This window comes from Corvus moneduloides, chromosome 8, assembly GCF_009650955.1.
Source record: "Corvus moneduloides isolate bCorMon1 chromosome 8, bCorMon1.pri, whole genome shotgun sequence".
Classification (NCBI taxonomy): domain Eukaryota; kingdom Metazoa; phylum Chordata; class Aves; order Passeriformes; family Corvidae; genus Corvus; species Corvus moneduloides.
This window is the reverse complement of record NC_045483.1, coordinates 17,843,082-17,859,047: the sequence shown is the minus strand read 5'-3', so window position 1 is coordinate 17,859,047 and position 15,966 is coordinate 17,843,082. Positions and strand designations below refer to the sequence as shown.

The window sequence follows — 15,966 nt, the reverse complement described above, 5'->3', positions numbered from 1 at the left end:
TGGCCACCCCGTAACCTACATAGAAGAGCTAAATAATCTGTAATCAAAATTAATAATAATAATAATAATAATAATAATAAAAAGCGCAAGTTTTACATTTCATCTGAATGCTTTAAACAAGCTCAAAACTTGCTACTGTGTCTTCCTTTCATCATCTAAAGTAGCAATCTGCCTTCCTTTGTAGATAGCTGAAGGCCTTTAAATTAGTCATAGTCCAAGGGGTGAAACTGGAAATTTACACTTCCCTCTTTTACTGTCAGAATTTTCTATCATTGTTATTTTAGAAAAGGAATAACACAGTCTCTCTTTGGAAGCTTCACATATGCTAAAAACCACACGAATATTATAGCAGCGAGATGTCTCAGTGACTAAGCTGAAATGGGCTGACAAGGTTTGCAGCCAATCTGTTGCTCACAATTCAGGATGCTATTTCATACTATTATTGTGAAAATCCTGTAACTGCTTGCAAAGAAAACCAAAATGGACTGGTAAAAAGGTAAAAATCAGTGAGCTTTTCACTTACCACATTGGTCAAAGTCCATTTGTAACAATAAAGAAGTGTCACTAACTGAACAGATGTGGGAAGTGTTGCCTAGAATCAATTTATGATGAAACAATCAGAACAGATGTCTTCCCCACTCTTCACTGTCAAGTGAAATACTTCCGTGGGCAACTCTGAAGAACTGGGAAACAGGCTCTTGCATCAATGCTTGTGTATCTTAGAAGGTACACCAGAAAATGCCTATTCATAAAGGCATATAATTTCACCAATGTTGAAAGATTTAGTATTTCCTAAGATATCAAGATTCCTGACAATGTTTTGGTAAAAATTATGTACATCCATCTCACCTAAAATATCAACTTAAATTTTATCAAGTGAAATTTCAGCTGTTGTCTGTTTCTGCTATGAAATACTGTCTTGCCTTATGGGACATCTATCATTGCTTAACCCTTTTTCTCCAAAATTCTAATCCAATAGTTTTACAATTATTCTTTGCTCCTTAGAAATCACCTGCTCCTCTTTCATAGACCTGTAGAGACTCTTTCACAGACCTGCAGAGAACAAGCTGCATGCTGTGTTTTACCACAACCTGCTGGCCAACCACTACATGATAAGGTAGTCCTCAAAATCCATTAGTATCTTCACTGTCTGATGCCCAGCTAGTCTGGAGAACAATTATGTTCCTCCACTGGTTCAGAAAATTGTAACCTCTTCAGAGGCTGAAATGACCTTTCTCACTCCAAAGCTGGTAACAAAGTTCAGTACCCCAATCCTCTCCTGGAGCTGTCCAGCACAAAAATCTTCTCATTTACTTTGTGATAAACTGTGATACACTAATAGAACAGGTGAATCCTGGTTAATTCCCAACAGGCCTCTGCAACAGTGAGACCACAGGTGAACAGGGAGCTGGCTTTTAGCCATGTAAATTTAATCTCAAAAAATTTATGCAGTCTAACCACTACTTTGATATTCTTTAACTTACTTATTCTTTTATGTATTATGCCAGAGCATAAGGGCTGGATGGTCCCTGGATGAATATTACAAAGTTAAGATATGTAAAAGTGGTCTTCTGTAATGCCATAGGTTATCAGCAGATGGAATTGCTGTTAAGATCAGATCAGCACTAAAGTATTCATAGAAAGAATGTATATTGAAAATAAATCCTAGGCAGGAGTAAATCACCCATCCTGTATTTTATGATATATTTTCAGTGTACAAGTGTTACTTATGCTAATTTGTGGCAAACTTTTATTGCAGGTAAAAGGGGAACTAGAATGGGAAAGTTGGGTTAGCTTGCTCTTCTCTGATTAAGAGGCATCTAGGAAAAAAATGTGCATGATGTTAAGACCTTATCAGCAGTGACACTTGTTTAAAGCATTTTTGCAGCTCTTAGAAGATGAGGCATTAGGTTCAGTTCTCTAAATCTGCTTGAAAGTGCTAACATCTTTAAGTTGTTGAATATGCATTTGAAGGACAACAATGAAATCTTGAAAACCTGACTATTCCTGCAGATGGAAAAATTTGAGTCAGTCTGTCAAGTCCATTAATTAACCAACAGCCCAAAATAAGCACGCATGATTTAATTTAGGAAGACATGCAACCATGTTATTGAGGTCAACAGACTTTTAGGGCTTGAAAACACACCAAGTTAATTGAACAACAGGAAGCTATTAGCACATTAGAGTGTGCTACTCCTTTTTTGCCATGTACTGTAACTACATCAATTACTTCAGAATACGTTTAATCAAGTGCAATTAAGCACCATATAATCTTAATGTTATTACAAGAAATTCAATAAATATTTAAAGAGAAATTTTAAAATGCTTTGCTGAATCCTAAAAATCCATTTAAGCATCTGAAATATAAGGCTAGGGGAAAATAAAAATCTAAGTTTTCCTTGTTTTGTTCCTGCAAGGTACCAAAGTTTGAAACTTCAGACAAGTCAGACTTTCCAGCTTAAGAAACAGACAAAGAACATGCATATGAAGAGACTGACACAGAAAACTGAAACACAGAAAGGGCTCTGCTTGAAACAATGAAAACTAATGAAGTAACTCTGTCATTAAAGAAAATGAGACTAAGCGATATCAACTGACAGCAACCAACTGCAGAGAAATTGCCCATGCACGCAAACCACATTTGTGGTGATCTGTTTACCCACTGCTTTTCTGATCCCATATTGTTCCCCCACTTTCCTCTGCCCCTAGTCCTGGCCACTCCCTCGGGCTCTCCCTACTGGTTCCTGTACCCCAACTCTGCCCATGTACCAGCCCTGAGCCCCTGAGAAAACCCCCCTGCGCCCAGATCACGAGGCCTCTCTGCCTCTGGGGGTGCTGGGACAAGATGTAACCATTAAAGGTCCCTGATGGAGAGCCCCTTCTCGCCTCTTTCACCATCGCTGGTTGCAAGGCTGATGGCTGCTGGAGCAAGAGCGCGGAGCCGTCGGAAAAGGACTACGGGAGGGCGAAATGCTCGCTCTGCCCTAAGCAGCCCTGCTGAGCTCTCAGGGAAAGCTGCAGCTTGCTAAACCAGACCTAGCACTACAACACACATTAAATATCACATCAATGACATAGTGACGCACAGAAATGCAAGAAGAGAATTCACAAGTGCTACAAGCATTTAACTGGTGTACAAGCAGTCCCATCACAAACTCCTAGCATGGACTAGAGCACAAGGAAAGCTCAAGCAAGAAACCTGTTACTATGCTTAATTTGTTCAGGCAATACAAGTCTTTATCATAACATACGTGCATTCCATGTCATCCCCCTTTTAGTCCAGTTTACTATGAAATCTACACAAGACAATGAACATTTTGTTCTTTTAAGACATTCAGAGAAAGGGCACAAGCTCTTTCCTACACAGAAGTATTAAGCAACAGGGGATTTTTTTTTTTGCTAGTAACAAGAAAAAAAAAAAGAAGCCTCTGGAATTACAAAATGGATGTCAATCATTACCTTACTCTTTGTATAAGAACCAGTTTCATGGAGCACAGCGACTCTAAATGGAGGCCACCAAGTGTGGAATTCTTTTACCCACTGATGCAACACAGTAGCTGGACAAACAATCACTGTTGGACCCAATCCCTGGTACCTAAAATAGAGTATTCAATAAAAAAACCCTTAATGTGAAATAAATAATCTGTATTAAGTGGCTCATTAAAATACACACATATTAAAATGACATATTTAACAGCTGAAGTGGAATATGAGAGCTATGGAAATTAATTGGCAATTTGTTTTCCTGGAAGTCTGTTTTTTAAAGGAAGATGAAGAGGGTGCTGCTAAAAGATTCTACCCATTGACCAGTTAATGGATGCATCTATCAAGATAAACAGGAATAGAAAAGCTCCAAACAATATGGCATAAGGGAACTTCCTCCTGTGATATTACAAATCACGTTTTAGTGACTGCTGTTTCTACAGGCAAAAAGAAATCATTAACAAGCAATTATTTTATTACTTCTATTATACAGAATGTGTAGCTAGAGTCTCACAAATGGACTTATACACAGGTGTTCTGCTTCATGTTGGTAATATACTCTACTCTCATCACCATAGTTTATACATAAGAGAAGGATTCTAAAGTGGCAGACTATATTATCCATGGAAGTTGAGATCTGAGCTTGGCTCAAACTGTCTCATAAGTTTCTTATTCATAATTATATTATTGTTTCTGAGAATTACTAAAGAAGTCTGAAACAAAGTCTTTCCGTATATTAAGTTGAGAGCTGCTCTTAAGGTTATGAAGGGAAAAATCTTTTGCACACTAGCCAAATAAAAAATACTGCTGCCACAAATACGTATCAACAATCATGTAAGAAATATATTAACTAGTGGTTACTAGCAGTTACTTTTCAAATATATTTGCTCTTTAAAAAAATGGAACAAAATGACTTTGCAAACAAAGGCAATAGCTTCAGTTTTCATACACTGACCTGTGTCTGTCTATGTACTATCCAAGTGGTAATAAATAAACAATGCAGAAGTTCACAGTATACATTCAAGATCACATACTGACAGCAAAAAAAGATTTCTCACACACCAGCAACACCCCACTTAAAAAAAACAACCCCTTAATGCCTTCAGAAACTGCTGACATGAAGAAATAATATTCTTTATTAAAAGCTTATACATATACAACAACCTGGATGTTGCTTATTATAAAATACTAGAACACAACCTTACATGGTCTAATTAAAAAACTCCCAGCAATCCAAAGGGAAATAAGAACTTGGAGAGTAGCTTCAACTATGCTACGAATCCAAATAACCCTGCTACTGCTCTTAAAAATATCTACAGCAAGAAAGCCAACCTTCCCAGAACATACTAGTTTCTCACTCCTCGTGGGTAGTAACAAAATACCACTGTTTATTCCCCTGGTCTGTATCACACAAGCTCACATGCAGGGTTTATCCAGATTTTTTTCCCCCTCAGCTTACACAAAGAGTTTACACCTCCTTGAATCAATTTTCAGAAAATCCACTCTCCCTCCACTTGGCTGTGTGAAAACTCTTCCGTGTCTAGTCTGACTCTAACCACTTTGCACTAGCCAACATTTTATTATTCTCTTGAGACCTTTTATTTATTTATATAAAAGAGTCATCTAGTTTCTTCCAGTCTGAGCTGTTTCACAAAACTAAACAAATCATATACTTCTGCTTGCCACACTTAGGAGGCATCCTTCATTCTTCTAATCACTGCAACACTGCAAGACTCGCTCTGCTGCCCATTCAATTTATATTTGCTTTCCTTGAACAAAGGTGGCACTAAAAAATTCAAAACTAAAGTCTTACTAGTGTCTTGTACAAAGACAATGCTGTCCTATTCTTACTCCAAATATATTGCCATATTGTATTCTGTCCTTTTTTCACAGACACATTGTACTGATAGCTTATGGTCAATATCACGTATGATCAATATATCCAAATCTCTTTCTTCTGTTGCTTCTAGTTTATAAAGCCCAAACTCACAAGCATCCTCTATTTGTTGTTATTTAATTGGATGCAATTAGAATTGCACATAAGATCTATTCCTGCAACTTGCTACCAAGAAAAAGGAAGCTGTATTTACACTGTATTTATAATCTTTAAATACACAAAAAATTAGTGGAGGAAAACATGTTTCATTATAACCAAATATTGCCAAGGACTGGCAAATCATGTTTTCAAGCTGAAACAATAACTAAATCCTAGCAAAAATAAGAGACCAGGGCAGCAAGAGCCATATATGTTTTCTGGGGCAATGGATTTTTATTTACCTAAGCACCATGGAAATTAATCTCTGCCACTCAAAGTAGAGATTGAGCTGTTTATGTTTATGTCTCAGTATCCTGAAGAGCACAGATGGGTAAATAATCGGTGTATAAACTTTCTGTCAGTTTCTCATCTGATGTCTCAAATAAATGAAGCCAAGCCTGTAGTGAAAAGGTTTTTGTTACACACCAAGGTAACGAGGCCCAAGCTAGTCTGGAAGACACATAGAGTGGGCAACACAACTTTGTCCACTCTTAGTGCTGGCTTTGCAGCAGGGGCTGCCCAGAAAGCCTCCTGCCTATCAGACCGCACTCTTTCAAGTAGAAACAAGTTAACCAGTACTACTGGCTACCAGGATTACTGCCTTCTCAGTCCAGGGGAGGGTAACACTTGATGAGGAAAGATCAAGTAGTTTAGACTGTCTGCCTTACAGCACACAAGCAAAATCAGAGCAAACTTCACCAATATATTAAACCTTGTTTCCTCCCATGGAATCACTACCATGATGGACTCAATGACATGCACCAGCCAAAACAAGAAATTCAACACATTATCTTCCATGCAAAAAGAACACTGCAACTTAGGTGGGCAAATTGATTTTGGCCTTTTCAAAGTTTTACTGTAGTTTCACACTATTTAAAAGCGTCAAGAGACGTCCCTGAAGGATTTCCATCAACTCACTGGCCTCCCAAGTGGGGTAGGGAATATAAAATAATCTGGACAGTAGCATCCTTAACCAGGCAGCCATATTAAAGTAAATCAACTGGCCTGAGTGATGAAGGACCTGTGGGGTTTTTTTATATTAAGGCTTTATTAAGAAGCAACTGGAGAAAAAACAGGAATATTTTCTCTTTAAAGCATTATTTTACAATCCATGTACAAGCTGAACATAATTTAAACATACCTCTATATAGAGGTAATTATTTTTGTTTGGGACAGTACTATGATAGTTGCTAAGTTTCATGTAGCTATTTACATCAGGTATACAGGCCAACAGAAGTAAAAAAATCAAGTACTATTCATGCGTGCATTTGCAAATCCGAGAACACAAACAAGTGTCTTGCCAGTAATTTCACCTATGAAAAAGAAATTTTAAAGCATTGTTCAGTAACAAAAAAACATAAAATATCTTGTAAGAAAGGCCAGTCACAGTAGCGTATGTTTTGAAAAGCAACAACAGAAAACCAAAAACTGATGGAAATTCTGCTGTATAACTTATTGGTTTTACTCTTACTACTAATTTTTGGCATGGATAATTCCCTGCCCATCAGAAACTCTAACTTTCACTGCAAATCAGCTTGCTACTTCCTGTAAAATATTTACCTGGTGGCTTGCCAGAACAAATATTTTAATGTAAAATTTAATAAATGGAACTAAAGGTATTACATCTAATTTAAAATTCCATATTGTGTAAACTACTGATATTAATGTAATTGAGTTTGTAAACAATCCATTTGTGGAAGGTAACCTTAGACACTGTATTGACCCAAAATATCTAGCGTGGCTCATCTGCAAAATGAAGCATCAATGCCTGGAATTCATTAAAAGTGTTACATGTTTAATTTTTCCTGCCCTACAGCTCCATTGTCTCGTAAAATTTTTCCTTTGATGTCCCCCACTAAAAGAATTAAAGGAATATTGTAATTGAAATGTCATTAATAATTCACAGGACCCTCCTCCACCAGTAATACATCTGATGAAATATTAATTGAGCTCCACAGACTGACAGTCTGCAGAGAAGCACTTGCCTGTAATTTGAACCACGAGTCCTCATATTGCTGTAGCTCAGACCTGCCAAGAAGGCAATTATCTGAATGGTCTTGCCCAATCCCATCTCATCTCCCAGAATTCCTCCTGCCTGCTGGCAGTGCAATTCCCAAAGCCACCTAACACCTGTCTGCTGGTACCTAAAACAAGGAAAAAGAAGATGGCAAATGTTTGATAATACAGATCATAACAGAAAGTACTCATGAATTAATCATTTGGCAAGGTTCTTATACCAGTTACAGTAACATGCTGGATGTGTGTTTTACATGAGTGCTGTATTTACTAGGTCATACATTTTTGATGCATTCAGACATTACGTGTGACTTTCGTTCTTTATGCAACACTAAAACATTTCTAATTAAACTGATAGTCATGGTAATTAGAGGGTATTTTATTTCATATATATTTTAAGTGCTAAAAGCAACTTGGAAACTTACTCTTATGAAGCATTATCTTTTCAGAAAAGACAACATACAAGGGTCTAGTAAATAATATTATTTGGAACATATACCTTGAACTGAAGGAAAAGATTGACTTGTAATGGGTACTGACTGCATACTCCACTACAAAAACTGATCAGATCTGCCAAACCATGCTTTTTTTATACATAAATTTATTTAATAACATTTAGTCTCTTTCAATGAAGAAAAAAATCAAGGCTAAGCAATAGAAACTACTGCAGTGCATGGGATACAGCAGACCATTATGTGAGAGCATCAGAGCAGTTTCTACTCCCAGTCCTTCACTGGAAATTGTACAAGCAACAATGTAAAACACATTCCACTTAAAAGAAGTGGACTAGAAAGCAAGCTTTATGATGGCAAGCTAAAAAGGTGAAGATACGATGCTGGACTAAGAATCACTTTAGGACATACCTTTTTATAACAATATGAAATAGTGAGCCTAGTAAGAATAACACACCATGTGTGGGGGTTAAATTGAAAACAAAAGAAATAAATGAAAAAACATATCTTTAAATCCCATTAAAAAAAAAAAAAAAAGATGCAAATGTTTCAGCACCTCAGTGCCCTGTAACTTACAGGGAAAAAAAAGGTTACTGATAATTTTCTTGATGGTACACATTTCTGGAGTGCAGAGCACAGCAAAGAACAAAACACTTTAATTTTAAATAAGGGTTGTTCATTTTAGGTGATTTCTTGTGTGCATTTCAAAATCCTGTTTCCATCCTTGAACAAATAATATTTAGGACCACTGACAGCTAACAACACTAGTGTCTACAAAGTACTATTAAAAATCAATTTGTGTGAGTTTGGTATGGATTTAGAGAATGCTAAATGGAGACAAACAAATGGCTTGAGTAGTTAAAAAAAGATGATCGAAGAACACATCTAATGTTCCGACATCACACTATCTGCTGGTGTCTCAAAAGCATTATGCCATGAAGCCCTTAAGAAACCCTTTTATTAGAAATTAATTCACCTTAAAATGCAGCAATCTATAGAACAAGTATGAAATAACTTGCAAGATTAGCTATAATTGGATTAAGATGCTATCATTGCTACATTTTATGAAGACAAAACATTTTCTGACAAACATTAAAGAATTGAAGATAAGCCTAATTCCAGTCATAAGCTGCTCCCCCAGACTAATGTTCAGCATGTCTCTTCAGAAGACAACCATTCAATAACCTCCTGATATAAATTTGTATTATTTTTTAGGATTACATACAGAGCTTTAAAATTAGATGAATTTATAAGCATATTTCTCCCTCTCCTTCCTTCTCCTGAGAAAGCTTCCCCGTGGATAACTAAGCTTGTGAAAAATTCTGCTCTGTGGTTATTTAAAAACATGAAAGATGCAGGTGCTTTCTTTGTATAATCATATAAACATGCAATAATTGTAACTATGCAAAAGTTAAAGGAACACATCCTCCTCCATTTTCTGTGGTTATATGGAAAGATAATTAATTTTTTTCAACCTTACACTTTTGTTGCACCAATTTTTTTTAATTCCAAAAATATTCTGGAAGTAAATAAAAGTGCTGCTGGTCTTCCAAAATAGTTATATTGGCCTGTTTTTCACATGAGCAATCATGCTGTGATGCATCCCTCAAAATTCACCACAGTAGCTACCAGAGTTCAGCTGCATTGTTGCAGAGACAAAACTGTGTTTCAGATTTATCAGGGAAATCTGGAAGCAAATAATGATGAAGCCTGTTTCCTTTTTCATACAGAGAACATTCTCTCAGGCTTAGTGCAGGCAGGATAAGGCAATGTTTGCAGCTCTGCTTGGTTTTGTTCCACAGCAGTATCAATGCTATTCCTGCTCAACGTTCATCAAAGCAGACAAGTGTGCAGGGAAGAAACTGATTGTCCACTTTAACAGGCTTACCAAAGAACAGACCTGGGGGTCTCCTACTTCCAGCATGAGCTAACTTCTTTGGACTTTAACTATGCAGGAAGATCACTTAAAGTACATGCTATACATATCCATGGGTCAATATACTTCCATGTTTTGTACTAAACTTGCTCAGAACTCAACAGTTTTTAATGACTATTGACTATGGGCTTTCCTACATCGGAGATTTCAGCATTTAAGCTACAAGTCAGACAAATCATTCAACTCAATTGATCTTTCTAACCACTTAAGAAGTTTTGCCAACTGACTCATGCTTGCAGGGATACCCTTCATTAGTGAGGCTTGCATCTTCAAGATTAATTTTTAGTGACTACTCTATTTCATTTCCCTTCGGGTTGCTCAGACCACACATCCGTCCTCAAGATGAATACTTGTGCAGTACCATCGCATAAACAACTGGAGACCACATATTGGCTCTGTATGGTCCCAGCAACCAAGTCATTAATTCAATCCCATTTCAGAGCTAGTGCTTTCCTTCTGAGGACTACAGGACAACAGTAATAATTTCTTTGAGGTCAAGACTAAGTGGTTCTCTTGGAAGGGATAGCACGCACACCCATTATAAACCAGGGCTTTCTACTACAGTAAGATTCTAAGAGTTTGCTTTGAAAGAGAAGATGTTTTTCCTGCTGTGTGAGATGTTGCCAACAAAACTGAATTCAAGCCCATTATGCATGAAATTTAAGGGAGAGATTATGGATGAAGTTAACTGGTCAGCTGCTAGCTTGTTTGGGCTGTCGTTTATCATTAGCCTTTTTGAGATGAACTTGAAAGCATCACAGGGCACTGTGTTTTAAAAAACTGAAACAGAAAACAGTTATGTCCAAATCTGTAATTAAGCATTAAATAACTAAAGAATGAATTGTAGCGTGCTTTCCATCTACCAGAGGAATTAAGAATTCACTCTCTATATTTTAAAATTTTACCTGGCAAAATGTTCATACGAATTACAAGTAGTTACTTTGAAAATACTTTGAGTAGTTACTTAAAGAAAGAGTTGTTCATATTTTTTACTGGCAGAAAATTTCACTCCACCCAATTAGAGAAACATGGTATTTCTTGTTTTTTTCTTTTATCACATCTTGCCAACATCTTATGTTTCAAAGTAAAGTTGTTCTACCACTCCACACCTTTATTAGGAGCAAGCATGTATCAATAAAAGAAAGCATTTATAAAAATAGACAAGGAGAGCTTCTCAATTCATAGTTCAGCTAATACACATTTACAATACTCATATCAGCCAGTTATCATCTGTATTTTCATGTAATTGCATTTTGTGCTCACAGTAAGTTAATTACATTGAAGTTTGATCCTGAAATCTTTTTTAAAGGAAGAATCCTACTGAAACAATTGAAGTAAAAGTTGAGGCATCGTTCACTGAAGTCAAAGTTACAGCAAAGGGCATCTGGAACTCACCATGACTATTACTACTAATATTATTAACAGCATACAGCAGCATAATATAAAAATAATGTACACAATACATACTTAAAAAGCTTTTTGAAGAGAAATCCTGGTACTTTGAAACCCTCTTCAAATTCAACGTCACTTTCTTCAGAAAGTTCCTCAGCTGTTTCATGTTCTTTGTCCTTCAAACGTTCTTTTTGCCACTTCCTGGAGTGACACAAGGAGTCAACATTCAATTATAGCATGGAAAAGATACTCTATGAAAATGACACTGAATTTTCTATCAGGTAAAAAATCCAACAAAAAGACATGCTCTGATGTCATGACTTAAAATAGTAATCCTTTGGAGGACAGAATTATGCAAATAAATGCTTGAAATATCCAATATATTAAAAGGTGCATGTTTTATAGCTACTTATAATTTTCTATAGACAAAAATACTAATATAATGGAATCAACAGCTAACAGCACCAAAAAATCTGTCTACTTTAAACGCTTAAATCTCCCTCCCCTTCCTCCTCCCCACCCCTTGCCAAAACACTGACAAAGTTTACGTATTCCAAAACTATTTAATTTAACCAAACACTTAAATTTAACTTCCTTCCTGTAGAGAAATGTGAAGCAGTGTATAATCTTATACACAAGACTCAGTTGGAAACATCACCACCATCTTCAGGATGACATGCTCGAAATCTGTAAAGCAGTCATTACCAAGAGAATGAGCTTTATGAGGTTTTGAAATTACAGTGTGATTTGTGGTTTGCAGCCTCATCTTATTTGGACTCCAGGCAGCTTAGAGAATTACCTTCCTGTCCCATCATTCCCCCGCTGCTGAAAAAGTACCAAAGGATCTTCAACATTCCAACAGAATTATGAACTTGTGTTTCAGTGGCCCAAACCCATCTGCCTCTAATGGTAAAGTGTACTCTAGCTGGGTATGTACTACTCAACCAACAGCACTTCACTGACAATTCAGATTTTGCTGGAATTCTCTCATGAAAGTGCCATTTACTGCAGGCACACTGAATGTGGTGTATAAATGGACAAAATCCCTACAGAAATTGGCATGGTTCAGAACAGATTGAAAACATCCATATGCTACTGTTCTGGATGCAGTGCAAAAGCACACCTCCACTTAATGGTCTCTGCATATCTGGCAAATTTGTTTCAAAACACTTGTGTTAGGAAAAAGAGAGAAGGGAAGAAGTTCAACACTTCACAGACAAGCAACACAATCATACACTCTCATGAAAGAAAGCTAATTATGCGAGGTTTCTAGATGGACTTTTCAGCAGTACCTTTTGAGAAAATACTTTGAGTCTGTCTTTATGGAACTAGTAACAAACTTGGTATTGTTTTATTAACTGAAAATAAACATCATCATCTCCAAATACACACAAGTTACAATCATTGCCAAGAATGAAAGCACTGAAGAACTAACACAACACTATGCTGGACAGGTTTAGAGAGCCAGTCTCACTGAAGCATATTTTGATCTCTTAAGTCAAGAAGTCTTCAGAAGCAAAAAAAATAATGATGGAGAGAAAAAAGAGCATATATGGGGAAAAAATTAGATGAAAAAAGACAGTCTTCAGTTTGCTGATTAAAACTGATGAGTTGCAAATGTTTATTATCAGATTCTTCTTATTTCATTATATGAAATCATGTATCTGGTTAAGTAATAAAACAGAACTTACTAAAAATACATGAGGTGTCAGTGTTTTCCTCTTTTACATACCTATCCTAACAGGAATGGAAATCTCTACCTTAGACTAGGAGTCTGCTAAATGTTTGACTTAGAAAAATTACACTCATGCTCTAGAGCCTAACAGGAAGATATGATACGTTCTAGAGTCACAGCATAAAAATGCATTTCTTTTTCTTCAGTACTACAATGTTACTCTACCAGGCACAGAGGGCCTTACTTTTCTGAGTTCCAGAAAAAGGAATTCAAATTCACAAATGCTGATAATCCTTGCTTCAGACTGCGTCACTGCTGGAACTGAGACATGCTAGAACTTCATTATTTCATTTGACTGGGTTATGACAGGACTCAAACCAAGGAAGGAAACTCCTACTTACCGCACTAAAATCAAAACAACTACAGATTACAAAGCTTCCAAAGAGACATCTAGGTAAACAATCCATACTAAACCCAAGCAGGGCAATAATTTGTACAAGAGTTTGCTATTAATTTTGTACTCCAACGCGAATCACCGAGGTGAATCAATCAGCCAGCGCTGGAGCAGCAGCCTCCCCTGGGAAGGAGCAGACTGCCCTCTAGTGTGCACTGGGAAAACTGATCCCGAAACAACCAAGAGGAAACTGAGGTTAACTCCGAACTGTCCAGGAATTTAGGCACTTCACCTCCATATAACTGCTACATTTTCTGCAGGAAGTGTGATCGACATTGGGATTTTTCCTAAAATTATACCTAGAAAATATATACATCTAGATTTTGAACTAATAAACCCTGTACTTAATTTTCCTAAAAAACATTTCCTTTTTACATGCTGTTACCTGTTGCTTCATTGAAGTACTACATCTCTTCCAAATGTCTAGAGGTTTTTTGCCATCAATTACCAGTTAAAAAAACAGCAGCAACTTGTTATCACAAATAACTATTCAGTTTCTGAAAGGCTGTGAACTTAATGTAACACACACCATTATCATATTCTACACTGAAACTTCCTTATTTTCTTTAGAAAAGTGTAAATACCCACATGGCTGAAGCCATGGGAGGACAAACACTATTTCCAAGACCAGATCAGTCTGTTAATCTGGTCTTGTACCTTCCCATGGAAGTCAAACTTTGTAGGGAGAAATAGTGGTAGCTCATCTTTGACTTATATACACAGTAACTTACTGTCCATTTGGTCAATATATTCCTTACACACATCAGTTAAACATCATTAGTATGCCTAAACAATCAGAAAATAGAGGTTTTACTATATTACCAAAGTCTCTTCAAAACAGAAGCATGATCTTTGAGAAATCTGTCTTATATTGTCCATTGTCGCCGAAATAAATACAATGCTATCCCTAAAAGTGAAGTATGAAAGCCATATATCATACAATTAAATTTCTTCTTAATATAAGAATGTATTCAGATTCTAAGCCCATTTCCCACTTATTGCAATACCCTAGAAAGAAATTCTGCACCCAAAACAGTAATAAGCACAATTTGACTTAAAAAAAAAAAAAAAAATACAGTCAGGAACCAAGCTGAGTATTTAATATAGTTTGCATTTGTGAAGCACAATATGTTTTATATTTTATACAGCTAAGAATCCCTTATAGATTATTCTAATTTGCTAAATTGACGCATACAGTATTACTTTTTTGATCTAACTTTTTATGGTCTATATGGGTGGATTTAATTGGTATTGTCCTAACAGATGAAATACATGCAGTTAGTACCACAAGCCTCAATAAGTAAATTAAGACTGATGTACACAATTACACACTTGAGTTTCGAATGAAAGGTGTACTCAGCGAGTGAGACAAAATATATCTTCATTTGTGTCCTGGCTTTGTCACTTTAAAGAACAGTAAGGATGCTTTAAGAAAGTATCTTTCAGGAAAGGTAGTATTTAATCCTTTTTTAATTTATAACTTTGAACTGAGAGATTCAGTAACTCAGATACATCAAAGAAAGCTAGTACATGAAAACTGATCTATGAAAACCAATTTAATTCAAATCAATTTTTTTTATTTGAATCAACTGCTTTGTATACTGACAGCCAAAACTTCCTGCACTCAACTGCCAGGATATCACTTGAGAGACATGAAAAGAAGCAGCTTTCCCAGCCTTGCCTCTGTGCACTTGACAGCAATAGAAGTCAAATACTGTACTCCACAAACGATACAGAATACATAAGAAAACACAGATATGGCACTGATCTCCCATAATGACATGTAATTCCTTCCTTGAAGCAGCAGGCAGATACATACTGATAACTGGTATGGGGAGCGTGTCTCTAAGACTGCTTAAGGTTTATTTTGACTCTGAGCTATTACCTTATACTGACACCTTACTGATGTCAATAGTGTAATATAATAACTACATATAAGCAGAAAAAATTACTTTATACTTATGCTTGGCATTTTAAGACATGCAAAGAAAAACTTTAAGTAATAGAAACAAAGTCTTGATAATCTGCAGTTTCCACATCTGCAAAACTTGAGAATAATACAAGAAAAACACACAGCAGTTTTCTTGTTGAGAAAGAAAAAAGCAAAAAAATTTTTTTTTCCTACACACTTAAAATGCATTCAAAGTTACTTTTGTTTTGTGATTCTATGTAAAAGAAGTTGAAAAACAGGTCCATTTTCACCCTTTCCACAGTCTTCAAAGAAATTGACTCTGCCATGACCTGATGTGCTGGTTTTGGGTGGAGTAGAGTTAATTTTCTTCACAGTGGCTGGTATGTGGCTGTGTTTTAGATTTGTGTTGCACACAGGGCTGATAATACAGAGATGTGCTGTCATTGCTGAGCAGGGCTTACACAGAGCCAAGGCCTTTTAGTGCTGCCACTAAAGTAGGGAGGCTGGGGGGAGACACAGCCAGGACAGGTGATCCCAACTGACCAAAGGGATATTCCAGAGCAGATGGCATCATGCTCAGTACATAAAATGGGGGAACAAGGAGGAAGGGG

The 15,966-nt window shown here is 36.5% G+C and overlaps 1 protein-coding gene across 4 annotated transcripts in view; it reads right to left on the bottom strand.

Moving 5' to 3' along the window:
- The window catches only part of ERCC6 (ERCC excision repair 6, chromatin remodeling factor), a 53,482-nt gene that overhangs the window by 25,940 nt on the left and 11,576 nt on the right, over positions 1-15,966 (bottom strand). For all 4 annotated transcript variants that reach the window (XR_004241538.1, XM_032116261.1, XM_032116262.1 and 1 more), the window contains 3 exons: positions 11,390-11,515; positions 7,504-7,662; positions 3,460-3,595 (listed from right to left, as the gene is read on the bottom strand). Coding sequence is in view for 3 of the 4 variants with exons in the window: in XM_032116261.1 (XP_031972152.1) it covers positions 3,460-3,595; positions 7,504-7,662; positions 11,390-11,515 (421 nt within the window). In the remaining variant the exon portion in view is untranslated. The remainder of the gene's footprint in view (positions 1-3,459; positions 3,596-7,503; positions 7,663-11,389; positions 11,516-15,966) is intronic.